Source organism: Rhinopithecus roxellana, chromosome 8, assembly GCF_007565055.1.
Source record: "Rhinopithecus roxellana isolate Shanxi Qingling chromosome 8, ASM756505v1, whole genome shotgun sequence".
Lineage (NCBI taxonomy): Eukaryota > Metazoa > Chordata > Mammalia > Primates > Cercopithecidae > Rhinopithecus > Rhinopithecus roxellana.
The window spans coordinates 16,718,736-16,744,893 of NC_044556.1; the positions used below are offsets into that span (position 1 = coordinate 16,718,736).

Consider the following 26,158-nt stretch of genomic DNA (forward strand, 5'->3'; position numbering starts at 1 on the left):
TGGCAACCAATGGGCGCATGAGTTAGCTGGATATGGCCAATGGGAGCGTGCAAAGCGCTCATATGTGGAGGCGGGGCTAGAGTGCGCACCAATGACGGGGAGGTGGTGGCGCCATCAGTGTGGGCTGTGCCGTGGCTGGAAGTTACTGTGAGGCGGCGGCTTAGAAGGCGGCTGTGGTGGCGGCGGTGGAGGCTGAGGCGGCGGCCGAGGCGGCGACGGAGGAAACAGAAGATGGTGAGTATGGCCTCCAGGCCTCTACTCCCCCTCCGCTCGACAAAATGGCGTCGTAGTCCCACCCATCTCTAGTATCCCCCTAGGCCCCTCTCTGCCCTGCCCGGCCCCCTCAGGCTTGGCCCGCCCCTCCCACTCACCTGTGACCTTCGACCCCCGGACCCTACCGAGAGCTTCCTGATGATCCCACTGCCACTCCTTCTCCGACCCCTGACCCCATCCAGGATGCCAGGCCCTGACAACTCATTCATTTCCGGGTTGCGGCTCCCCCCGGAAATCGTCTGGGGTGGGGATGGGGTTCCGTAAGACCCCCTGGTCTGGCCTCGTCCTCAGCGCGCTGGGCCTGGATCTCTTCAGTTCAGGAGAATTTGGGAGGCCGGCCTGGGTCCCGGGGAGGGGGAGGGGGCTTGGCACCGTGATATGCAGGGCTTTGTCGCCAAAGGAAGTGCGACATCGCCGACTGTCCCGGTCCCCCTGGGCCCTGACCCCACCTCCGCCATTCTGGGCCCTTACCCGTCCCTAAGAATGAACAACTTTTATCTCCGATCCACATGGGTTGTCCCTGTCAAATGAGGGTAGCAGTAGTCTGAACCTCTTAGGGTGGTGACAAGTTAGGTAACTGACGTCGTAAAGGACTTAGGATAGTGAATGCTGAACAGATGAGCTGGGTGACTCGAGGCCAGTGACGTTCTCTTCTAGTTACCCCTCGTCATGAAGTGTGGATCGTCCCCACCTAGCTGTTGGAACGTTGAAATTCCTTCCGGGTTCCTCAGTCATCCTGAAATTTGGGTCTGGTGGTTCTTCAGGGTTCAGTCTCCCCACCTGAAAAGTGGGATGGTGACCCACCCTCAGAGTGGAGCTAAAGCCTCTCCCCAACCCCCACTAATTGGCATCCTCAGGGCTGGGAAGAGTGATGGGAAGCTTGGTCAGGATACGTCGAGGCTCCTTTGTCCCCTGACCAGACTCCCAGCCCACAATCCACAGTCCTTGGGATGTGGTGGGGATGAAAGGAAGACTCCCTTTCAGGAAGAAAATGGGAAGGTGGGTTCCTAGTGTGGGGGTCCCCAAGCCTGGGTGTTATCCTTGACACCTTGGTACAGTCTCATCCCTACGGCCAATCATGAGTGGATTAGATTGGCTCTGCCTTCAGAAAACACCTGAATTCATCCATGGCTTCACACCCTGTTGCAGGTACTGCCACCTCCCACCTGCATACCTGTCCCAGCTTCTTCCCTGGTCTCCTAGCCTTGCTGTCACCCCTTTGGCAGTTCATAATTCACCTGAACCAGAAGGAGCTTTTTTTTTATTGGAGGCAAGGTCTCATTCTGGTGCCTAGGCTGGAGTGCAGTGTGTGATCGCAGCCTGCTGCAGTCTCCACTTCCCAGGCTCAAGAGATCCTCCCACCTAGCTCATTTTTGTACTTTTTGGAGAGATGGGGACTCCCTATGTTGCCCAGGCTGGTCTCGAACTCTTGGGCTCAAGTGATCCTGCCTCAGCCTCCCAAAGTACTGGCATTACAGGTGTGAGGCACTGCCTGGGGCCTGAGAAAGCGCTGGGTTTTTTTTGTTTTTTTTTTTGAGATTGAGATGGAGTCTTGCTCTGTCGCCCATCCTGGAATGCAGTGGCATAATCTCGGCTCACTGCAACCTCCGCCTCGCGTGTTCAAGCCATTCTCCTGCCTCAGCCTCCCTAGTAGCTGAGACTACAGGCACCTACCACCATGCCCGGCTAATTTTTGTATTTTTAGTAGAGACAGGGTTTCACCGTATTGGCCAGGCTGGTCTTGAACTCCTGATCTTGTGATCCACCCGCTTCGGCCTCCCAAAGTGCTGGGATTACAGGTGTGAGCCGCTGTGCCTGGCCAGAAGGAGCTTTTAAAGATGTGCATCAAATGATACCACTTTCTAGCTGATAAAATGCTCCAGGGACCCTGGCGGCTCCCCTCCTCACCCTGAGGCCCCTGGCCACCTCTATGACCTTATCTGTAGTCTCTTCTCCACTCTGAGCTTCAGCCACCCTGGCCTTGTTTTCACTTCTTCACACTCCAGGTTCCTGCCACCTCAGAGCCTTTACACCTGCTGCTCTTTCTGCTCAGAACACTCTTCCTCCTGTGATGGAGGCCCTTCCTGAATTTGGGGGTTCCCCAATTCTTTGCTGTCAGCACACCGCTTCTCTTCCTCATCTCTTTGTTGGGTCTCTGGCAGGCTACCTGCAGTGGGACGGGCACACAGGTGTCCAGTGCGTGTCTGCTGAGGTAATGGATGGCTCCAGGGCCCAGCCGTGGCTGGCATTTGTCTGGCTGAGATGAGGTTTCCCTCACCCCCTGCCCGCCATGTCTCGAGGTCTTGTTTTCCAGCTTAGCATGACAGGAAGGCTGCACGTACGCTGCCTTCATTCATTTGTCCAACGCAGACATGTTGATCCTAAAGGCTGCCCCCAAGGGAGCTCCGTGCAAAGCATTCCCCTTGTTGTCTTATGACTCAGAGTAACCCTGGGAGGTGGCCTTGTTGGAATGCCTCTCTTCACAGGGAGGCCCAGAGGCTGGGAGGTCCCTTGTTCCAGGTCACACAACCAGGGACGGGCTGAGCCAGGATTGAGAGCAGAAAACCCGGGGTACCCACAGCTCTCGCCACTCAGCCACTGGGCCCCATGCGAGCCTGGCTAGGGTTGAGTCAGCCCTGTCCTGTCCTCTGCCCTCGGGGAGGTACCAGTCCAGCCAGGGAGGTGGATGTGTAAACAGATGACCTCGCTAGGGTGTGAGGGAGGCTCTGGGAGAGGCTCCCGAAGTGTCGGGGGAGCAAAGGGGCCAGGGAGGGGGTTGGAGCTGGTGGGGAGGTTAGCAGGTATTTGCCACATGGAGGCATGAGGGGCATTCCTAGAGGGTGTGTGTGGCAGAGGGTGTGTGTGATGGGAGTCCAGCAGAGGCAGGCTGGGCCAGGGCTTCGAAGGTGGACAGGGACCCCTCCCCACCCTTCAGGTCTCAGTGCCTCCATCCCTGCGTCTGGGCAGCCCTCCCTTATTCCCCAAATGGGCCGGAGCTCTGCCTTGCACCTCACACTGTGCCCTCAAGGCACCCTTTCCTGCAGCCACTTCCCGTCCACTGTGCAGCTCTTTGCCCCACACCATCCCAAGGCCAGGTACGTGTCCATGGTGGCTCAGTCCAGTGCCCTGGTGCCTGCTAGGGCCCCAGAACTTGCTGAATGAATAAAGCTGGCCCCACAGCCAGGGGCTGAGCTGAGGCTGGCATCCTAGGGTGGGAGGGGAGGCAGGTTTGAGGGACTTTGAACTGGTCCGGGGGCAGTAGGTCATCCAGATGTGACGGCTGCCTCCCGGGTGGGAGGGGGAGGCCCACCCAGCCACTTTCCGGCTTCTCGAGAGGGACCAGCAGACGAGGGGCCAGATGTCATAGAATTGGGGACACTGCTGCTCCTGCCTGTCCCAGAGGGTGGTGGGAAATTGTCTGAACAGCAGCTTCTCCCAGGGCAGCTCTCTTGGGCCTCAGGAATTGGGATGGTCCTCCCTCCCAGCTCTGTAGCCTGCAGGGGCTCCAGCCCTTGCTTTTCAGGTGTGTGATGAAGAGAAGGAGCTTGGAATCCGAGGTGGGGTACATGTGGGTTCAAATCAGCCCCTGGTTTTCTGACTGAGACTGGGTGACCTCTCTGCCTCGGTGTCCTTGCCTTTGATGGGGAGACACTACCTCCTGCCTCGTTGGGTCAGGAGATCATACATAATGAGCTCAGGAGGGCCCTGTGTAGGGCAAGCCTTGTGGGGAGACTCGCAGCAGACAGTCCCGCCACTGGCCCACTCCAGACCTCACTCACAGGGTTGGATTGAAAATGACTTTTTTGGCCGGGCGCAGTGGCTCAAACCTGTAATCACAGCACTTTGGGAGGCCGAGACGGGCGGATCACGAGGTCAGGATATCGAGACCATCCTGGCTAACACGGTGAAACCCTGTCTCTACTAAAAATACAAAAAAAAATTAGCCGGGCGCGGTGGCAGGCGCCTGTAGTCCCAGCTACACAGGAGGCTGAGGCAGGAGAATGGCGTGAACCCAGGAAGCGGAGCTTGCAGTGAGTGGAGATCGTGCCACTGCAATCCAGCCTGGGCGACAGAGCAAGACTCCATCTCAAGAAAAAAAAAGAAAATGACTTTTTTTTTTGAAGACAGAGTCTGGTTCTGTCGCCCAGGCTGGAGTGCAGTGGCATGATCTCGACTCACTGCAACCTCTGCCTCCCAAGTTCGAGTGATTCCCCAGCCTCAGCCTCCCGAGTAGCTGGGATCATAGGTGCGCACCACTCCGCCTAGCTAATTTTTATATTTTTAGTAGAGATGAGGTTTCGCCATGTTGACCAGGCTAGTCTCAAACTCCTGACCGCAGATGATCTGCCCGCCTTGGCCTCCCAAAGTGCTGGGATTACAGGTGTGAGCCTGCTGCGGTATGACTTTTAACCAGTGGCCTGTTCTCTTGCAGCCTCAATTTCCCCACCTCTTACCTAGTTAGGGTCTGTCATAAGGACCCCCCGGAGGACGTGCACATAGCCTGGCTTGGTTACTTTTCTCTGGGTCCGGCAGTGTACCCAGCAGCCAGCTCAAGGGTGTGTTCTGGAAAACTTGAACTACAAAGAACAGCGGGAAGAAGGGATGCACCATGCAGGTGCTTCAGGGATGAGCCAGCCTGTTGCCTATTTTCTCATGTACCATCTTCCATGTCTTCTAGGCAGATTTTTTGAAAGGACTGCCTGTCTACAACAAAAGCAATTTTAGTCGATTTCATGCGGACTCCGTGTGCAAAGCCTCGGTGAGTGAGTGTTCCTGGGGCTGAGAGGGATTGGGCACTTCCAGAGGGCCTGGGGGTGGTTTGTGTCCCCCGATTGGGGTCTTGGCTGGAACAGAGGCTGATCTTCAAGCCCAGCCCCATCCACATTCTTGAGTGTCTTCCAATCTGCACTGAAGGGTGGGTGCCGAGTGGAGGGATGAGGAGACCCCTGGCCCATGCACTCTCTTAACCTACCCCTTCCCAACCCTCCTGCAGAACCGACGGCCCTCAGTCTACCTGCCCACCCGAGAGTACCCGTCTGAACAGAGTAAGTGGCTGCTGTCGGTCTGTCCCATTCTGGCTGCTGAGGGGCGGGGTTTGGTGACCGCAGAGTGGCACGAGGAGGTTATCTTCCACCCTGGCCCAGGCCATAGACTTGGCTCGGGTTCACATGCTGGCTACTGAATCCAGTTAGGTCGGGGAGGGCCTCCAGGGAGGTACAAGAGGGGGACCGTGGGGGCTTCAGCCTGGGGATGCACATGTGGATGCCTGTCCACTCCCAGCACCTGGGGACAGCCAGAAACCTGGCTTTCCCCAGACATCTCCTGATTGGGACACACTGGGATCCACAGCCAGCCCAAAGGGGCCCCCAAGTTGTCCCTCGTCTGCCACTCACTGGCCCCTTCCCCTCCTTGTCAGATGAGGGCAAGTGAGAACTCTGGTTCTAAGACAAGTACTATTGCGCAGGGAGGCAGCAGAGGGCTACAGGAGCCTGGGCTGGGGATCCAGCCAGGCCTGGGTGAAAGTGACAGGAAGGGGGTCCAGCTGGAGGGGCCCACAGCGCAGGAGGACTTGGTCCTGCTGTCTTAGTTTAACTGTTCAAAAAGACTCCACACCAGGTAGGGTGGCTCCTGCCTGTAATTCCAGCACTTTGAGAGGCCGAGGCCGGAGGATTGCTTGAGGCCAGGAGTTTGAGACCAGCCTGAGCAACATAGTGAGACCCTGTTTCACCAAAAACCATATATATATATATATATATATATATATATGCCAGGCGTTGTGGCGTGCGTCTATAGTCCCAGGTGGGAAAATCATTTGAGCCCAGAAGCTCCAGGCTGCAGTGAGCTATGATTATTCCAGCCTGGGTGACAGAGTGAGACCCTGCTCTTAAAGCATTTATCCATCTGGAGCCTGTGGGGTGGGGCTGTGTGGTCACTGGGCACAGATATGCGGTATGTGCTCCTAGTCAGCCTGGGAGAAACATAGGCACGAGAGTCTCAGTGGCTGGGCTTGGTTCCCCATCCAAGGATGGAATCCCTTGCAGGGAGCAGGGACCCTGAAAGCAGCTGGCTCAGGCCGCTGGGAGTGGCTGCGTGTGTGCTCAGAAGCAAAAACATGGGACTTTTGGAGATCTCCGGAGTTGGGGATACTGAGTTCCAGCCCCAAAAAGACCTCCCAGGGCAGTGTCAGGGGAGGAGCCCGGGGAGGGGACGCATCTGCGACTTTCTCTGTCTTTCCTCCTTAGTCATCGTGACAGAAAAGACAAACATCCTTCTGCGCTACCTGCATCAGCAATGGGACAAAAAGGTGAGGCCCGCAGGGCTCCCGTGCGGGGATTGTGGGTGTACAGAGATGGGATGCCTGGCAGGGGCTTCTGAGCACAGGAAGGACTCTAGTGACTGGAGCAGGGCCTTGAGGGCTGGGTAGGAGTGCCCTGGGCGATCCAGGAGCTGGAAGAGCGTTCCAATGGAGGGAACCGCTGTGCAGAGGCCGCAGGACACCAGTGCTCAGCAGGCTGGAGGCCAGGCCCAAGCACCCACCAGGCCTGGCTTTCTATGGCCCTGGCATTAGGTAGACTGTATTGGTATGAACTAGATGGAATCTTTTCTGAGGCTGGGCATGGTGACTCATACCTGTAATCCCAGCACTTTGGAAGGCTGAGGCGGGTGGATCACTAGATCAGGAGATCAAGACCATCCTGGCTAACATGGGGAAATCCGTCTGTACCAAAAATACAAAAATTAGCTGGGTGTGGTGGCACGTGACTGTAATCCCAGCTACTCGGGAGGCTGACGCAGGAGAATCAGAGGTTGCAGTGAACTGAGATCGCGCCACTGCACTCCAGCCTGATGACAGAGCAAGACTGTCTCAAAAAAAAAAAAAAAAAAAAAAAAAAGGCTGGGCACAGTGGCTCACGCCTGTAATCTCAGCACTTTAGGAGGCCGAGGTGGGCGGATCATGAGGTCAGGAGATCGAGACCATCCTGGCTAACTCAGTGAAACCCTGTCTCTACTAAAAAATACAAAAAAGATTAGCCGGGCGTGGTGGTGGGCGCCTGTAGTTCCAGCTACTCGGGAGGCTGATGCAGGAGAATGGCTTGAGCCTGGGAGGCGGAGCTTGCAGTGAGCCGAGATCGGACCCCTGCATTCCAGTGTGGGTGACAGAGCCAGACTCCATCTCAAAAAAAAAAAAAAAAGAATCTTTTCTGAATGGTGAAGTGTGTACACATGATTAAAAATCTGGACCGGGCGTGGTGGCTCATGCATGTAATTCCAGCGCTTTGGGAGGCCTAGGCAGGCGGATCATGAAGTCAGAAGTTCGAGACCAGCCTGGCCAACATGGTGAAACCCCGTCTCAAACCACGTCTCTACTAATAATACAAAAATTAGCCGGGCATGGCGGCTCGCGCCTGTAATCCCAGCTACTCTGGAGGCCAAGGCAGAAGAATTGCTTGAACCTGGGAAGCAGAGATTGCAGTGAGCCGAGATCGTGCCACTGCACTGCAGCCTGGCGGTCTCAAAAAAAAAAAAAAAAAAATCTAGGCAACATGAGAGGGTGTGGCTGGGTGTGGTGATTCACACCCCGAACTGCTTGAGAGGCTTGAGAGGCTGAGGCGAGCGGAGCGGATGGCTTGAGGCCAGGAATTTGAGACCAGCCTAGGCAACACAGCAAAACCCCGTCACTAAAAAAAAAAAAAAAAAAAAAAAAAAAAATTAGCTGGCTGTGGCATGTTCCTGTTATCCCAGCTATTCAGGAGGCTGAGGTGGGAGGATCACTTGAGCCCAGGAGGTTGAGACTGCAGTGAGCCATGATTGTGCCTTTGCACTCCAGCCTGGGCAACAAAGCCAGACCCTGTCTCTAAAAAGTGGAAATGAGAGAGTGTAGTTGCCGTGAAGAGTCATCTCCCCGCCGCTTCTGGTGCCCCAGCTCCCTTCCCAGTGGCTGCCTCTGCACATGGGACATTTTTTCCTCTTTTTCTTTTGTTTTTGTTTTTGTTTGTTTGTTTTTGAGATGAGGTCTTGCTCTGTCGCCCAGGCTGGAGTGCAGTGGCATGTTCTCGGCTCACTGCAACCTCCTCCTCCCAGGCTCCACCTCCCGGGTTCAAGCAATTCTCCTGCCTCAGACTCCCGAGTAGCTGGGATTACAGGCACGCACCACCATGCCTGGCTAATTTATTTTATCATTATTTTTTTTTGAGATGGAGTTTTGCTCTTGTTGCCCAGGCTGTGTGCAATGGTGCGATCTTGGCTCACTGTAATCTCTGCTTCCTAGGTTCAAGCGATTCTGCCTCAGCCTCCCGAGTAGCTGGGATTACAAGCATGCACCACCATGCCTGACTAATTTTGTGTTTTTAATAGAGACGAGGTTGGTCAGGCTGGTCTTGAACTCCTGACTTCAGGTGATCCGCCCGCCTTGGCTTCCCAAAGTAGGCTGGGATTATAGGCGTGTGCCACCATGCCTGGCCTAATTTTTGTATTTTTAGTAGATTTAGTAGATTTTGTATTTTTAGTCTTGAACTCCTGACTTCAAGTGATCTACCTGCCTCGGCCTCCCAAAGTGCCACTGCACCTGGCCCTCTTTTTTTTTTCTTTTTTTTTTTTTCTTTTTGGAGACGGAGTCTGTCTGTTGTCCAGGCTGGAGTGCAGTGCTGCAATCTCAGCTCACTGCAACCTCCGCCTCCCAGGTTCAAGCAGTTCTCCTGCCTCAGCCTCCAGAGTAGCGGGGATTAGAGGCGTGAGCCACTGCACCTGGCAAGTTTGCTTTTTTTACTTAACATTGAACAGTGGGTGGCTACCTACCCTGGGCAAAGTTGGAAGGTGGGGGGACTCTGTGGCAAAGTGACTGCTGCCGAAAATCCAAGCTGCTGGGCCCACCCCACCCCTTCTCCTGCTTCCAGGCCTTGGTTTCCACATTGGAGAAGGAGACATGTGCTTCTCTGTTGCGCTGATGTGCGGCATCCCCAGTGGCTTCCAAAGGCCCTTTATTCCCAGGCTGGGTGGATCGCTCCTCTGAGTGCTTGAGAAACTAGCCCTGTGTGTCATTGCACGTGCTGGGGGTGACTCCTCCGGGTGCCCAGGAAGCACCTGTCTATCCCCAGCCGTGGGTCCAGGAAGTGCTCTAGGCAGGGCTTAGCAGGGCAGGTCCTGGTGGTAGGAGGGACTGCTCAGCCGGGGACCCCAAAACCCCCCACTGTACTCCAGGCTTAACCTCTGTGATGCTGTTGCAGGGGCCTGGGCTGGCATTAGGACTCTGGGAGCTCCACTCATGTGAAGACTCACAGCCCCCGGCTGGGCAACATAGTGAGACCCCCATGTCTACCAAAAGTACAAATATGAAGCGTGGTGCTGCGTGCCTGTAGTCCTAGCTACTCCAGAGGCTGAGCTGGGAGGATTGCTTGAGCCCGGAAGGTTGAGGCTACAGTGAGCAATGATCATACCACTGCACTCCAGCAAGAGCCTGTCTGAAAAAAGTGACTCACAGCCACTCTCTTTCCCCTGTCCCCTAGAACGCTGCCAAGAAGAGAGACCAGGAGCAAGTGGAGCTGGAAGGCGAGAGCTCCGCACCTCCCCGCAAGGTGGCGCGAACCGACAGCCCAGACATGCACGAGGACACTTAAGACTCTCGACCCCACACAGGCGCCTCCTGCCAGGTCTGCTCCTCGGTCGCCCACCCGCCTGCCCGCCATGTGTAAGCACCCCGCCCGCCCGCCTCCCTGCCGGCCCATCCACACCCTGCGTCCACACCACTTCCAACCTCATAGGAGCCGATGTATTTATTTTCCTTGAGTTTTTATTTATGCTGTAACCTGTATCAAGCGTTGGTTAAAGGGGACATCAGACCCAGTAGTGTGATGTTGGTAGATGCTTTTTAAAAAAAACACAACATTGTCCCCCTGACCCCCGCCTTCCACCGGGCCAGTTCCCCGACTCCTGCCCCCAGTTCTTCAGAGAACCAGAGTGTGTCTGTGAGGGTCTCTAGCGGGGGCTTTACTGTGGCTGGGCAACAAAGGCGGGCCTGGGGCAGCCAACCCACCAGGACAGCCGAGTGGCCTTCTCCCCCCAACACCGGTCCAGGCCCTTGAGACTCGGTCTTGTCCCACGCTCTGCCTGGACCTCTCCCATGCCCAGACCTCACTCAGCGTGTGCGCACGTCGGGGAGAAGTCGGCCCTTGGGATCTTTCTCGAGTCATTTTATTTTTATCATGGACTAGTGCGTGCTCCGTGTCCACCCCAATAAAAGGGTCTTTCCTACTTGACCTCGCGTCTTTGCTCCACACACCTTGGCTGCAGAGGACGGAGCCCCTGGGAGTCATCCCTGTTGTCACCAAGAGGAGTGAGAAGGGCCCCCCACGCCAGGGGCTCCGGGACCGGCTGGATTCTCTCGTGGGCTTGCTGAGGCCACCATGTTCAAGGCCAAGACCTGCCGGGACCATCCCCTCTGCCTCTCCTGTCAAGGTGACCCCAAGGACAGGTCATTCCTGAGAGACGGTCCATGGTGCCAAGGATGGAGCAGGGTCAGCCCCCTGCCTGGGATACCGCCGAGCAGGGCAGTACACCTGTCAGCCACCGCAGAGACGGCCAGCCTCACCTGGGGGCCTGGGGTCTCCGGCCTCTGCCACTCCCGTGAGCCATGGTGACAGCACAGATGGCATCTGGCTGGTCTTGCTGTCCCAGGTAGTGGCCTCACCCTTGCTGGGTCATAGAGGAGCTGTACAGAAAGTCGGCACCTGGCAGTTGGCATGTGCCATGGCTGCTCATGGGGACCCCTCCTCCGCCAGCTGGGCTGGGTTTGGGGCTGAACTTGGGTACGTAGGGGGTGTTTGGGCTCTTGGCAGAAGGTTTGTGGCCCTGACCATTAAGCCTGGGGCTGGGGGAACACCGCTTCTTCCCTTATCACCCCCACTGGCGGCGGGGCCAGGGGTCTTAGTTTTCTTTTGTTTTGTTTTGTTTGTTTTTTTGAGTTGGGGTCTCGCACTGTTGCCCAGGCTGGAGTGCAGTGGTGTAATCACAGCTCACTGCAGCCTCGACCTCAAGCATTCCTCCCACCTCAGCCTTCCAAGTAGCTGGGACCACAGGCACACACCACCATGCCTGGCTAATTTTTTTTTTTTTTTAAGATGGAGTCTTGCTGTGTCTCCCAGGCTGGAGTGCAGTGGCGAGATCTCAGCTCACTACAACCTCCGCCTCCCAGGTTCAAGCGATTCTCCTACCTCAGCCTCCCGAGTAGCTGGGATTACACGCGTGCACCACTACACCCAGCTAAATTTTCTATTTTTAGTAGAGATGGCATTTCGCCATGTTGGCCAGGCTGGTCTTGAACTCCTGACCTCAGATGCTTCGCCTGCCTCAGCCTCCCAAAGTGCTGGGACCGCACCCCACTGCCTGGCTAATTTTTAAAAATTTTTTCATAGAGACAGGGTTTCACCATGTTGCCCAGGCTGGTCTCAAACTCCTGGGCTCAAGTCATCTGCCTTCCTCAGCCTCCCAAAGTGCTGAGGTTACAGATGTGAGCCACCGTGCCTGGCAGAGGTCTTGGTTTTGAGAGCTGAGTCTGAGGGCGTTGGGATGGTGTGGGGTTGGGCCACAGAGCTAGCAGAGACTCTGGGCTATGGAGGGTGAGGGTCCGTCTGCCCCAGATAGACCCTCGGGCCTGGGCAGCCCATCTCTCCCAAGGACGGACAGTGTCAGGGTGGGCTCCCATCCTACACAAGGAGTGGCTGACCCGGCCCAGGCACAGCACGGCCACCCAGCTGTGTCTCCCAGCTCTCGGAAGTGTCTGCACCACAGGGATGGTGCTGTAGGGTCCGTGTGGTCACAGGGCAGGTGGTCAGGAAATACACAGTTGACCGCGGTCAGTAGTGCCGGGTCAGTAGTGCCGGGTTGGGCTGAATGCCCTGGAGGCTCCCAGCCCAGCTGGGGAGTCCCAGTCCCCGGGGTTGATGTGACCTGGGCAGGCCTGCGGTGTCCGTCTGTGAATGACTGAGATGGTGGGACTTCAGCTTCCAAGGCCAGGGGCCAGAGTGGGAGCAGGGGGCACCCCCGCCCTTCCCCTGGGCCTATCTAGACCTCTCTGGCCCCCACTTTCTGCTTTGAGTGGCTGGGGGCTCTCTTGACTGTGCTGTCTGCCCATGGGTCTGCAGGGCTGCTGGGCAGGCACCTCCTTCCCCTCCCCTGCCTCAGCTCCCTCCAATGGGGTCTCAGGGCTGTGTCCCAGCTCGCCTCCCTGTGGCCTCCCCCTACAACCGCTGGATCTGTTGGGACATGCCCCACCTGGCATACACACCCTGTGTGACTCCCACTGCCTGTGGTAGGACGCCGGGCCCCTGAGCCAGCCTCTGCCTACCCCTCCTGCCTTTAGGGTGCTCCGTACCCCACTGTTCCCCCAAACTGCCTCCACCTTCTCCGCCTTTGCACAGGCTGTTCTCCTGCCTCCAGTGAACTCTGACTTCTCCACAGCCTCCTGAAGGGCCCCTTGCTCACACTGGCCCCAGCCAGGCCCTCTGACCCAGCCCTCCTGCATGGCCACGTTGGTCTCTGAGCCTTAAGCCTTTGGATGTGTACACATTTGTCCTCCTCTTCCTGACAAACCTGAGGGTCTGAGAGGCCACATTCCTGTTCCTGAGTCATACGACAGAGTCCCAGAGACTTGGGTCTGATGTCCGTCCCACAGTGGGACATCCCTGCTGCATCCCAATGCCACTCCGTGCCCTGGGGATACCTAAATGTGCCATTCTCTCAGCATCGCAACTTGGGGACTGCAGGAGGCGCAGGTGCCAGGTGCCTTCCGATGTTCATGCCACAAGCTCTTCCCACTGTCTCTGGCTCCCCAGACAATGTTCCAGGAGGTGGGTGTGCCAGAAGGGGGCACGTCTTGCAAACCACCACTCTGTCCTCATTGAGAAGGAGTCTTACTCAGGACTGGGGCCTGTGCACACATTGCCGCCTCTTTTCAGCACTTAGAGATTCCTTCTTTTGTCTAGTGGCTGAAGCGAGGGCTGAAGTTGGCCTCCAAATCTGGGCCGTCTCAGAGGCGGCACAGCCTGGAGTTTTCCATCTGTGGCCGAGACCCAGTTTTTGGGAGGAGGCCCCCAAGGGTCAAGCCAGCCTGTACCAGGATGGGGGGAGGGGGTGCCCAATCCAGGCCCCAGCCACCCAGACTCCCCCACCCCCACTCCCTTTTCCACTGCTCTGTCCTCGGGCACTGTTGAAATATAGTTTTTATTGCATTTCTGCCGTTTTACAAAAATATGACAAAATAAATTAAAAACAAATAAATAATCGCCTATTCTGTGTGTGTGTGTGTGTGTGTGTGTGTTTTCTGTTGGTTTTATGGGTTTCCTTTCATTTGGAAAGGAAAACGGCAGATGGGGGGTGCCGGCCAATACTGGGGTCCGTTGGGGGCTGAAGGCGTCTTGCATTTTGGGGACCGGCCGCCCCTGTGAATGACTGATATTGCATATGAGAAGAGAAGGCAGGGCGGGCAGAGCTAATGCCAGCCGCTGGGCCAGCACACGGCCTGGGTGCTGGGGCTGGGGCTAGGGGAGGGTGCCGGGGTCTCGAGGGGCTCCGAGGTGGGCGGCAGCGGTGGGGGCGGGAGGCTGTAAAAGCTGGCGTCCCCCGGCAGAGGCTGGGGGGCGGGTGGGGCCCCGGCCATGGCACAGGGCGGGCACTCGGCAGCAGCCAGGGCTTGGCGGGGGACGGCACCCTCACCCCCGCAGCCCCAGGGCCCGTCCCACTGCCAGCAGCCGGCGGGCGGTGTCGGGGGCCGGGGCAGCGGCATTGGCGGCGGCGGTGCGGGGCTCCGGCTGCGGCGGGTGCGGAGGGCAGGGGCGCCCACGGGGGCCAGCGCTGTCCCTGCGGAGGCGAGAGGGGCCGTTCCGGGGGGATGCCGCCCCCGCTGGACCCCGCCGGGCTGGCAGCCCTGCCCACACTCCCTCCCGGGCTTCCAGGCACATAAAGGCCTTATTGCTTCTGATCAGAGACTGAGGTGGGCCGGCCCCCTGGGCGGCTTCCGATGCATACCCTGCCTCTGGGCAAGGCCCCCCCTGGTCACAGGGGGAGGACAGTTTGAGGAAGTCCCTCTGGCTTCTGACCTATGGCCCTTGTGCTGCAGCTGCCACCTGTTGGGCTCCCTGGGGAGGGGGTTGCTAGAGCCCAGGCTGGGATTGGGGCAAGGGAGGTGGCGGGAGTGGGAGGGTAGGGGTGAGGCCTGCACCTCTGCTCAGCACATGTGGGAGCTCCCTGGGTGGGCAGCCCCAGCCCCACCTCCGAGGAAGTCCTTCCTGAACAGCTGGGCTGCAGGGTGTGGATTTGCATAGAGGCCTGGGGGGTCAAGTCCCCCCCAGAGTGAGCTGGAGCAGAAGGGTGGGCTGGATGGGAAGCGGGCCTCCCTCATCTCTCCTGGCAGGGGAGCATGGTGGGGGGTCCCTGGGTGCGGTAGGCTTTGGCATCCCTCCCTGGGGAGGGTCAGGCACGGGGCTCTAGGCTAACAAATGCCCTGGAGATACGAAGCAGGCTTTAACTGAGAGGCTGCATGTACCACTGACCCAGGTCCCTGCCAGGACCCAAGACCGGGCCTCCTCTGTCCCCTTCAGCCCCTCTCCCCAGGCCTGGCCACCCTACCCTACCCCCAAAGCCGGCCCGGCGTCCCCACCCCCGAGTTAAAGCTTGTGACCTGAGCCTTCCTCTTCGGGCCGGGAGGCTTCCAGCTCCTCAGCCATGGCCTCGTCCACCGGCCCACTCCTCTGAACCCGGCTGCCGCCACCGCTGGGGTTCCCATCTGGTCGGGCCTGCCCGCCCGCCCCGTTGGACCCAGGCTCAGCCCGGGTGCCACCAAAGGGGAAGAGCTTGCCAGCGTGGAAGGCTTTGGGTGGCGAGTGGCTGCGCTCAGAGTCCCGCCGGGTCTCGGGTGACTTGAGGAACTTGAAGCTGAGAAAGGCGGGCAGGCGGGTGTCGCTGCCGGTGGGTGACTGGGCAGGGGGAGGCCGGGCGGTGGCTCCGGCCCCTGCAGCGGCCAGTGAGGATGTGGCCCCCGATGAGAGGAATTTGCCCTGCAGTGGGATGATCTGCTTCAACTTCATGACGTTGTTGGGTGCCAGCAGGGACCCTGGGCGTTTGGGCCGCTCAGGCCCATGGCCCCCCGCAGTGCTGCCCTTGGCCTTGGCAGAGGCCTTCTCGGAGGAGGTGGCAGGGTCCAGCCCAGAGCCCTCAGCCCTCGCCTCCTCCCGGCCACCAGAATCATGCTCCCGCCGGGCATGGTGCTCTGCATGGCGCTGTCGCTCCTCCTCCTCCCGGCGCCTGCGCTGCTGCTGCTGGTAGCGATGCTGGGCCTGGCGCTCGTGTCTCTGCAGGTAGAGCCAAGCCGTTACAGGACTAAGAAGAAAGGGTATTAGCAGGTGCCAGCCGAGGCTGGTGCACGCCAGGGCTCTCTGCAAAAGTGGGGGAGACTTAAATGCTTATTAGGTTCCAACTGTATCCCTGCACCCACAATGGGGGCTTCCTGCAGAAGTGGGAGAGATCCAATCACTTACTGCGTGCCAACTGCATTCCCAGGTACACGATGGGCCTCTCTGTGGAAGTCAGGGAGGCTTAAATGCTTATTGGGGCCGGGTGCAGTTGCTCACGCCTGTAATCCCAGCACTTTGGGAGGCCGAGGTGGGCAGATCACTTGAGGCCAGGAGTTCGAGACCAGCCTGGCCAACATGGCAAAACCCCGTCTCTACCAAAAATATAAAAATTAACAGCATGGTTGTGCATGCCTGTAATCCCAGCTACTCGGAATACTGAGGCAGGGGAATCGCTTGAACCCAGGAGACAGAGGTTGCAGTGAACTGAGATCGTGCCATTGCACTCCAGCCTGGGGACAAAGCGAGACTCTGTCTCAAAAAAAGAAAAAAAACAAAGCTTATTGGGTGCCAACTGCATCTCTGGGCCCACACTGAGATTCTCTGGGGAACTGGAGAGAGATTCCGAGGCTTATTGGGTGCAACTGAATGACTCCCTGGACCCGTGCCGGTACTTTCTGGGAATTGAAAAGAAAACAAACATTCACTGGCCATCAACTGTGTCCCCGGCTGTGTGCCAGACAGCGTCTTAGGAATTGGTAAAGTGGGAACCAGTCTTGAGCCTCAACTGATCCCCTGCTTCCCAGAGAACAGGCAAGAGACAGAACCGTGGCTGCAGGCTGGGCGCAGTGGCTCACACCTATAATCCCAGCACCTTGGGAGGTGGGCAGATTGCGTGAGGTCAGGAATTGGAGACCAGCCTGACCAACATGGTGTAACCCCATCTCTATTAAAAATACAAAAATTAGCCGGGCGTGGTGGCACGTGTCTGTAATCCCAGCTATTTGGGAGGCACGAGAATTGCTTGAGCCTGGGAGGTGGAGGTTGTAGTGAGCCGAGATTGTGCCACTATACTCCAGCCTGGATGACAGAGTGAAAGAGATTCTGTCTCAAAAAAAGAAAAAAAAGGACCGTGGCTGCAGCAGACTATACCCAGGTAGCCACGCAAGGCTCTGTCAATGTAAACTTAAATGCATTCATGTTCAATAAAATAAAAATTCAGTTTCTTGGTCACAGCAGTCCTACTTCAGCGTGCTCACTCATCACCTGTAGCTAAAGGCTGCAGGGACAGTGCAGACACAGGACATTGTCATTCTCGAGGAATGTTCCCTGTGCAGGCACTGGGGAGCTCCTTGGCCCATTCTGTAGCTTTCTGAGGAATGCCGAAGAAGCTGGGCTTCTAGGAAGCCTCCGCTGTGTCCCTGGCCCCCTAACAGGATGCAACTGGGCAAGCTGGTGGATGACTGAAGGTTCTGAAGGGCCAGCCTGGTGCTGGATGCCACCAGGATTCCAGAAGCTACTGGAGCTGTTGTGAGCACTAGTTATTATTGCTTATTATTACTCTTTTTAGAGATAGGGTCTTGCTCCATCACCCAGGCTGGAGTGCAGTGCCACGATCATGGCTCCCTGCGCCTCAAACTCCTGGGCTCAAGCGATCCTCCCACCTTGGTCTCCCAAAGTGCTGGGATTATAGGAGTGAGCCACTGCACCCAGCCAGGGAGCACTAATTATTACACCCAACTCTGTGCAATCTCTGCATTTGCCCTCACCAATGCAGAGGCACCATCTGATCTTGGTCATCAAGATCAGAGATCCACCAGCAGCCCCACCAGTGAGAAAACCGAGCCCAGCCTGGCCCCCCTACCTTAAAGGCCTCGCGGCGCTGGTACTCCAGCTTGGCCATTTCCTCAGCCACCCAGCCCGGGATATCAGGGATGGCCACGTGGATGAGGTACTTGAGGAGCAGAGCGAAGTGCTGCAGGGGTGGCAGAGAAGAGGCTGCAGGCTGCAGACGCTGGGGCCGCCCTCCTGCCTCCCAGCTGCCCCTGCCCCTGTCGCCGGCCCCACCTCCAGCACCACCACGGACACGATGGCTGCCTCCGGGCTCAGCCAGGGGAAGAGGCGCTGCAGCTGCCCGCACTGGCCGATCAAGTAGCAGTTGACCACAATCGCTAGGACACCCATGGCCTCCATCACCTTCTGCAGGGTGGCAGGAGGGCTCAGGCGGGGTCCAGTCGGCCTCCCCAGACCCCAGGCTCCTCCCAGCTGCACCTGGGCTCCATGTGGGCCTCAGCTCGGAGCTCTTGGCTTCCCCCCACCTGCCACTGGCCGATGCTCTCCACGCGCTGGCCGAAGGGCCGCTGCAGCCCGGTGCACAGCTTGAAGGCGTCGCTGCGGATCTCAATGAGGTTGTTGACCAGGGCGCACAGCGCCGCCAGGGGGAAGGCGGATGAGAAGAGCACTACGTAGCCGAACTGCACGAACATCTCCTGGTAGTCCTGGAACGTGTCCTGCGAGTGGGCGGGCCTCAGACCTGGAAGCCTCTTCCCTCGGACAATCTTCCTCCCATTGAGCCCGCCTCCCTCAGATGATCCCACATGGACCCAGGGCCTGTCCCCATCCTCGGCCAGTCCAGAGGCTTCCTCTATCTGGCTAGGCCTTCCTCTCCTGTAGCATCTCAGCATCAAGGGCCCTGTTATCACCACTCTCTCCCACCCCAACTGCCTTCACCCTCCGACGGTGCGAACAGCCCCCTGCGAGACCCCGCCCCTGCGAGGCCCCGCCCCTCCTCACCTCGTACTTCTTCATACAGCTCTCCAGCTCCGCCTGGGTGAGCTGGGGCGAGTGTTCCTCCTCGGGCGGGTCAATCCAAGACGACCGGTTCTGCCGTCTCTGCCTACGGGTCGAATCGCTGTTGGAGCCGGGCTCCGGGTCCGGGCCCCCGTCGGGCCCCTGGTCTCGGCCCTCGCCCCCGGCCCGGCGGAGCAGGATGGCCGGGGGCTCCCGTTCAGGGCTGCCGGGGGCACCCTCCGCCTCGTCGTCCTCCTCGGCCAGAGTGAACACTCCCGGCTCTAGCCCCTTCTCCACCATGGTGGGGCTCCCCTCCTCCAGGAGGGCCTCCGGGCTTGGGCCGGGCCGACGCCGCCCCGCGCCGCGCTCAGCGAAGCTGACCTTCTTCAGCCGGAGCCCGCAGTCCAGGAGGCCCCCTTCCTCGCCCTCCTCCTCGTCCTCCTCTTCCTCCTCGTCCTCCTCCTCGTCGTCGTCCTCGTCCTCCTCCTTGCCCCCTGGAGGCCCGTCCCCCTCCTCCCCGCCTTCCCCAGCCCGCCGCCGCTCCACCGGCGCCGCCTCCTCCTCCTCCTCCGGCGACCCGCAGCCCCCGCTGAGGCACCTGCGGCCCCCGCCCCCGCTGCCGCCGCCCCCGCCCTCATCCGCCTGGGGTTCTAGGCGGCGGGGCGCAGGGCGCCGGTGGCTCAGGAGGCCAAGCAGGGCTCGGGCCAGTTCCCAGACGGCCCGCAGGCCGAGCTCGCCGCGGCCCAGGCGCCGGTACAGGTGCGGCTGCAGGACCTCGCGCACGTTCTGGAGGAACTGGCGGGTGATCAGCAGCGTGGCCAGCATCTGGGGGCAGGAAGGGGAAGGAGAGAGGCACGTGGGGGGCAAGCGGGGCGCCGGGATCGGGGGACTCACCCTCCCTGGGCGCCCCGCTGGAGCACCGTGCCCAGACACACGCCGAATCCAGTTCCTAACTCCGTTGCTTTGGACGCGCCTGGACGCGAGGCCCCCAGCGCTCAGCCACAAACTACAGCCTGGCAGGCGCAGCGCTCCTCGCCGACCTCCCGGGCAGGCCCAGCGTGTCTCCACCCCACCGCGGGCTCGGCCGGTGCACCCGGCCGTGTGCGCTCCCAGCCGCCTGCACCTGCTTGCTGGCCTCCCCGCCACCCCAGATTGCCTTCGTGCATGCGCCCTCAGCTCGGCGCACCAGGTCCCCAGCACAGCCACGCTGCCCACCCCGGCGAGGCCCCACGGGCTCGCCACCTGCCCGTACTTTGGCCCGGGCCGCGAGCAGGAGGCCCCGGAGGGAGAGGAGGAGCAGGCGGAACCGCAGGGCCGCGAGCGGGACCAGTACCGCCCGCAGCTGCCGCTCGAGGCTCTGGGACAGGGACAGGACGAGCAGGAGCTGTGAAGGGACCGACGGACAGATGGACGGACAGATGGGGGGACGACAGGCAGAGAGAGGACGCACAGACGACGGACAACGGACGCACAGACAGGAGAGAAGGATGGAGGAGGGGAGGGAGGGGCTGGAGAGCCCTTGGACCCCTTGTGCCAGGTCTGGCCCCTCGCTGGCCGCCATGGGAGCAGAGGGGACTGCTGCTGGGGCGGGGGTCTCACCTCTTTCAAGCGCTCCATGTCCTTGAGGTAGAAACCGATGTAGAAGAGGCTCAGGTACGAGTTGACAAACTGGAACTGCAGGAAGGAGGCAGGCGGTGGTCACCCTGCACCCCCACCCCACTCCTTGGAGCCTTCCTTGTGCCCCCATACAGACCCCACAGCTTCCCTGCTGTCCCCCTGCCCGATGATGGTGACTCACCAGGACAACTTTGATGATGAGGTGCTTCTCATAGGCGCTCTCCAGCCGGTAATTTTCTAGGGGCCGAGGGGAAGAGTGAGCGGGCAGCCGCCGTACCCCCAAGGGTGGCAAGGATCCCAAGGGGCAGTGGAGACCTTCCTCCCCGAGACCCCCTGGCAGGGCGTACCCATGTCATTGAGCCAGATGGCTAGCTTCTTGTAGCCCTCGGCACTCACACTGACAATCAGGGCCAGCATGACCTTAGGCAGGAATCTGGCGAGACGGGGCAACCCCTTCACGCTCAGCACCAGCTCCTGCGAGAGAAGGGGATTCTGTGCTCACCCCAGCTGCAGGGCTCAGCCCAAGGTGGAGCTGGGCACCAAGGACAGGGCGGGTGGGGGTACAGGGGTCACCTGCAGCTGGAAGCAGCCAAGCATGAGCAAGAAGACACAGACGAGGCACGCCAGGCACAGGGGGAGGCTCACAAGCAGCTGGAAGAGCAGCCGCTTCCAGGGCGGGTAGTAGAACTCCTCCGCCCGCGTGATGGGGCTGATGCGTCGCACGCCCTGATGGTGGGCAAGGGCCGGGCCCAGCATGAGATTAGAGGGGCCACCTCTGCCTCATGCACCCCTCCCTATCCTTGGAACTCAATTTCCCTCCATCATGTGGAGGTGACCCTCTCAGTCACCCACCTAGGGCACTGTTCCCAGTCCCTCAAATCCAACTTCCACCCCTCCCCCTGGGGAGCACACAGAGCCCACCTCAATTTGGCATACGCTCTTTGATGGAAAAACCCTATTCACACCTCTCTGCCTTTGCTCCTGCAGTGCCCCCCACCATATTTACCTTTGCCCTGTCTCCAAGACCCTGGACTCAGCCCCCAACTAACCCTGAACTGGGGGCGTGGCTCCTCCACAGCTTCCCCAGGTGAATCCAGCGTCCCCCACTTGTATGCCAGCTCAGCCCCTCTCCGCTTCCATTCCTCTAGGAACAGCGTCGACCAGATCACATTGAAGAGGGCAAAGACCACGCAGGAAACATCCCGGCTTGTCTGTGAGTGGCAGAGAAGAGTTGAGTCATTGTTTGTGCCAGTCCAGAAAGGAGGGCGCCTCTGAATCCCCCAGACCTTGCCGGGTCCCTGCCCAGTACCTGATCAGCCTCTGTGAATGTATACAGGACAGACCCGAAGACAGCTGGGTATACCATAGCCGACGTGTAGAAGCCCAGCCAGGCGAAGTACATGGCAATTTTCACACCAAAGTAATCACAGATGTCATCTGCCAGGGGACAAGTGGGTCTCAGTCACCCCCTGCCTGCCTGCTGGGACTCCCCTCCCACCCCGCAGCCCAGGCAGCACCTAGAGGCTGGTTTTCACACACGGCCTGCACCCATGACTTCATGAGGCGGTTCAGAATACGCTGCTCATGGACAGGGAACACTTGCTGGATGATCCCACGTGCTGCCAGCTCGGGGACTGTGGAAGGAGGAGCACAGGTGATCCCTGCACCTCCACCTATGCCTAGCCTGACTAGCCCCCTTTTGTCTGAAACCCAGGTCAGTTTTTTGCCTGCTCTTAAACCTCTAGAGCTCTTTCCAGGGAAGAGTTCTAGATGGATAGAAGATCTGATTCTCCTTCAGACATTGTAGGTGTAGGGGCAGGCAGGGAGGATGCAAAGGAACCGGGAGAGTGAGGAACCACGTTTTTTGTTTTGTTTCGTTTTGTTTTGTTTTGTTTTGAGACAGAGTTGCGCTCTATCACCGAGGCTGGAGTGCAGTGGCGCGATCTCCGCTCACTGTAACCTCTGCCTCCCGCATTCAAGCGATTCTCGTGCCTCAGCCTCACTGCAACCTCTGCCTCCCGCATTCAAGTGATTCTCGTGCCTCAGCCTCCCGAGTATCTGGGATTACAGGCACCCACTACCACGCCCGGCTAATTTTTATATTTTAGTAGAGATGGGGTTTCACCACGTTGGTCAGGCTGGTCTCAAATTCCTGACCTCAAGTGATCCACCCGCCTCGGCCTCTCAAAGTGCTAGGATTACAGGTGTGAGCCACCGCACCTGGCTTTTTTTTATTTTTATTTTTATTTTTTTTTTGAGACGGGGTCTCGCTGTGTCACCAGGCTGGAGTGCAGTGGTGCCATCTCGGCTCACTGCAACCTCCGCCTCCCAGGTTCAAGCGATTCTCCGGCCTCAGTCTCCCGAGTAGCTGGGGCTACAGGAGCGCGCCACCAACCTCAGCTAATTTTTGTATTTTTAATACAGACGGGGGTTTCACCATATTGGCCAGGATGGTCTGGATTTCCTGACCTCCTGATACGCCCGCCTCAGCCTCCCAACGTGCTGGGATTACAGGCATCAGCCACCGCACTCGGTCTTATCTTTTTCTTTATTTATGTATTTATTTGCTTATTTTGAGACAGGGTCTCGCTCTGTCACCCAGGCTGGACAGAGTGCAGTGGCGCTACCATGGCTCACTGCTAACTCGAACTCCTGGGCTCAAGTGATGCTACCGCCTCGACCTCCCAAAGTACTGGGAGCCACTGCGCCTGTTCCCATGTTTTAAATAAAGCTCAGTTTGTGAACCTGAACGTCTGAGGAATGGTAAAAAGTTGCTGTTGGAAGGTGAACTTGGGTGGCTAGTTTCCTGGAGGGGAGTCCAACGCCCAGAGTCACACCACTCTATAGGTGGAGTGCTGTCCATGGTCCCTGCCTCCACCTTATCCCAGACCCAGAAAGGGCCTCTCCTGGACCCCAGTCCCAGAAATAAGCCCCACACTTTGGCTAAAGCCACGCCCCCTCAGCTCCTTGGTTTCTCAACTCTTTGCCAACCCCTAACTGGTTGGACATAAGCCCCGCCCTCCTGCCATGATAAGCTGTCCTCTCAGAGCTCCACCCAACTCAGGAGATAAGCACCACCCTTTTGCTAAGGCCACGCCCCTTTAACTTATTGGGTACCTCACTCTTTGCCAACCCCTGACTGGTTGGACTAGGCCCCGCCCTCCTGCTCCGATAAGCTATCTTTGAAGAGCTCCACCCAACTCTCTGCCTGTGATTGGTGTTGGCCCCGCCCTGCTCACTGATTGGCTGGTCCTCCAGGAAGCGCACGTTGTGGAGCGCCTCTCCCTGCTTGGCACGCAAATTCTGCAGCCAGAAGCGGATGATGCTCTGGCGTTCCTGCGAGGAAGAGAGCGTGAGCTCAGGGAACTCATAGGCACAGGATGCATGCGGGGGCCCAGAGCCGGCCTCACCTGGGAAGTGAAGAAGCGCAGCTCGCTCTCCACATTCTCATAGATAAAGTCCTCCTCGCAGGAGAAGCCACGGGTGCCCCCGCCAAACTCGGCCTTCACTGCCTTGCGCAGACCCAGCTCATCGGCCCCTCGGAGTAGGCTGTGAACAAGGCGGAGGAGGTGGGCTCACGGGGAGGCCCAGGCCCACCATCCTGGGGCTGAGGATGGTGCAGCTGGCAGCCTTTGGGACAAACGCAGGGCAGCTGGATAGCATGGTTGGCACTTGGTAGAGCGGGGAGGCGGGTGGCAGGCACAGCGAGAGGCCAGGGACAGGGGACTCGCCTCTCATACGTGGCGGTGACAAAGAAGGCGTAGGCACGCGTGTGGCGGTGGTGGCGGACTTGCACGATGAGCTCGGGGATGCCCACGCGGATGTGGTTCAGCAGCCATAGCAGCGTGTGGTCATCGGTCGTGTCTGCCAAGGGGCACAGGGACCGATGGCTCTTGCCACGAGGGGGCCCAAGGCCTCCTACATATTCCCGCTCTGGGAAGCCGAGCTCAGGAGAGCCGCATCTGGGCACTGGGCGGGCGGGCAGGCGTGGGTACCTGGGAAGGTCATCAGCACGTCGCAGTTCTCTGTAGGCACTGTCTTCATCCACGCCTTGTGGGACACCAGGTAGCGACCCGCTTGCAGGAGCCGCTTCCCGAAAAGCTTATCTGAGGGGCAGCGTAGCAGGCCCAGGTCAGGCCACTCTGGGTTCCGAACCCAGCCTCCAGTCTTGGCCCCTCCGGCCCCCACCAGGGCTCCTCACCACTCCGCCTGGCATTCAAGGCCCCAGGAGCTCTGGGCTTGGCTTATTTTCCTCCCTCCACGTCCTTGCACCAGCCAGGCCTTCCTCCAGAAATGCCCATCCCCCCAGATCCTCCCTTACAAATCTTACTCATTCTTGAGGCCCAGCTCCGCCTCCAAAACCACAATCGATGGAGCGCTCACTAGCAGCCCTGAGCGCTTCACCACATTGTGACAGCGCCGTCCTTGCAGCAGCCCCAGGAACTGGGTGCGGTTCTTACCCCCATTTCACAGGTGAGGAAATTGAGGCCCACAGCGTTTAAGTCACACGCCCAAGGTCACACAGTCGAGCTGGGATTTGAACCCAGGACTGTATGATTCTGTATTCTTCGCGGAGAGGCTCTCTCAAGCGCATCCCTGGCCCGCCGCGATCCCGCAGCCCGGGGGTGGCAGGGCTCAGCCCAAGCCTGGGGTTCTCGGAGGGGCGTGTCCTGGTCTCCGCGCTGAGACCCCAGCCCGAAGCACCGTCCCAGCCCCGCCCGCCGGGCCGCAACCGCAGTGCCGGGAGGAGCCGGCCCCTAGTCCAGACACCACGCCAGGTTACGTTTGACCCCGATCCTCCTCCCCGTGCAGTTGACGCGGGCTCCCCAGGCACCTGCAACCCAGTCTGGTCCAGCCGCCTCACACATACCCAGAACTCCGGACGCCGGGGCTGCAGGCTCGCCCTCCGGCGGGGGCCTCTTGCCACGCTCGCCCTCCAGGGACGTGCCCCCGGCGCCGGAGGCGGCCTCGGCCATGACGAGGACAGGTCAGGTCAGGGGCTACGGAAGGCCCGGGCGCCGGGGGGCCGCGGGCTCATGGGTCCGGTGCCGCTGCCGAGCGCGCGGGAGGAGGAGACAAAGGCCGCTCCCGCCCGCGCCGGCCGCCGTCTTCGCTCGCCCGAGCGCTGCTTCTCGTCCCCGCCCGAGCCGAACCTCGATTCTCCTTCCCGGCCCGGTGAACGTCACTCTCGGATTCTCAGCTGAGTTCGCCCGCCTAGCTCTTTGGTTCGCGTCTCCGCCCGTGTTGTTTTCTGGGTTTCCTTCTCGCCCGCCCACCTCGCTCTCTATTGCTGGTCCCCGCCCTCACTGACGGTGCATTCTCCAACTTGTCCCCACTTATGCTTTCTTCTGGTCCCCGCCTTGGAGCCTCAGTTTCTCCATTTGCAAACTCCAGACCCTGGAGACCCGGTTTGGAATGTGAGATGGGCGTAATTTGACTAAGGGAGGACGTGGGAGGGGCGGGCCTGGTTGGGGAAGATTCCTGGTGACAATAATTTCAACCACCCTAGTAGGGCTGTGATAGATAATTACAGCAAGACCTGCTTAGGAACTTTAGCACCATTTAGCTGCCTAGAATACTCCTCATGCACTCTTCGTCCGGTTAACACCGACTCCCTTCAGGATGTAACCTCGGAGAGGATCCCATAGAGTTGTCAAGTTTAGCGAATAAAAATACAGTCCGCCTAGTTAAATGTAAATTTCAGAGAAAAGAATAAATGTGCCGGGCGCGATGGCTCACGCCTGTACTCCCAGCACTTTGGGAGGCCGAGGCGGGTGGATCACGAGGTCAGGAGATCGAGACCATCCTGTCTAACACGGTGAAACCCCGTCTCTACTAAAAATACAAAAAATTAGCCGGGCGTGGTGGCGGGTGCCTGTAGTCCCAGCTACTCGGGAGGCTGAGGCAGGAGAATGGCGTGAACCCGAGAGGCGGAGCCTGCAGTGAGTCGAGAACCCGCCACTGCACTCCAACCTGGGCGATAGAGCGAGACTCCGTCCCCCACCCCCCCAAAAAAAATGTTAGCCGGGCGGGGCACACCTGTAATCCCAGCTACTCGGGAGGCTGAGGCAGGAGAATCGCTTCAACCTGGGAGGCGGAGGTTGCAGTGAGTCGAGATCGTGCCACTATACTCCAGC

At 59.0% G+C, this 26,158-nt stretch overlaps 2 protein-coding genes across 4 annotated transcripts; one reads left to right on the forward strand and one right to left on the reverse strand.

Annotated features, from left to right (window-relative positions):
* Positions 1 to 103: 103 nt before the first annotated feature.
* DDA1 (DET1 and DDB1 associated 1) lies at positions 104 to 10,526 on the forward strand. Its single transcript, XM_010361453.1, has 5 exons — positions 104 to 234; positions 4,952 to 5,032; positions 5,267 to 5,318; positions 6,516 to 6,577; positions 9,777 to 10,526. The coding sequence occupies exons 1-5, from the start codon at positions 232 to 234 to the stop codon at positions 9,885 to 9,887; spliced, it is 309 nt and encodes a 102-aa protein (XP_010359755.1). The 5' UTR covers positions 104 to 231; the 3' UTR covers positions 9,888 to 10,526.
* Positions 10,527 to 13,469: 2,943 nt separating this feature from the next.
* Positions 13,470 to 25,260, reverse strand: ANO8 (anoctamin 8). 3 transcript variants are annotated; one of them, XM_030937220.1, is made up of 19 exons: positions 24,892 to 25,260; positions 24,017 to 24,127; positions 23,753 to 23,885; positions 23,432 to 23,570; positions 23,261 to 23,357; positions 21,539 to 21,655; positions 21,331 to 21,458; positions 21,071 to 21,232; positions 20,595 to 20,747; positions 20,369 to 20,495; positions 20,203 to 20,258; positions 20,004 to 20,078; positions 18,408 to 19,229; positions 17,933 to 18,124; positions 17,682 to 17,813; positions 17,479 to 17,589; positions 15,801 to 15,839; positions 14,945 to 15,614; positions 13,470 to 14,124 (listed from the first exon to the last, which is right to left on the reverse strand). In XM_030937220.1, exons 1-19 carry the CDS (start codon positions 24,995 to 24,997, stop codon positions 13,757 to 13,759), a joined length of 3,738 nt encoding a protein of 1,245 aa, XP_030793080.1. In that variant the 5' UTR covers positions 24,998 to 25,260; the 3' UTR covers positions 13,470 to 13,756. The 3 variants fall into 3 exon arrangements, with proteins under 3 accessions (XP_030793080.1, XP_030793079.1, XP_030793081.1); XM_030937219.1 differs by having other exon boundaries at positions 14,945 to 15,698; XM_030937221.1 differs by lacking the exon at positions 15,801 to 15,839 and having other exon boundaries at positions 13,757 to 14,124; positions 24,892 to 25,259.
* Between the last annotated feature and the right edge of the window lie 898 nt (positions 25,261 to 26,158).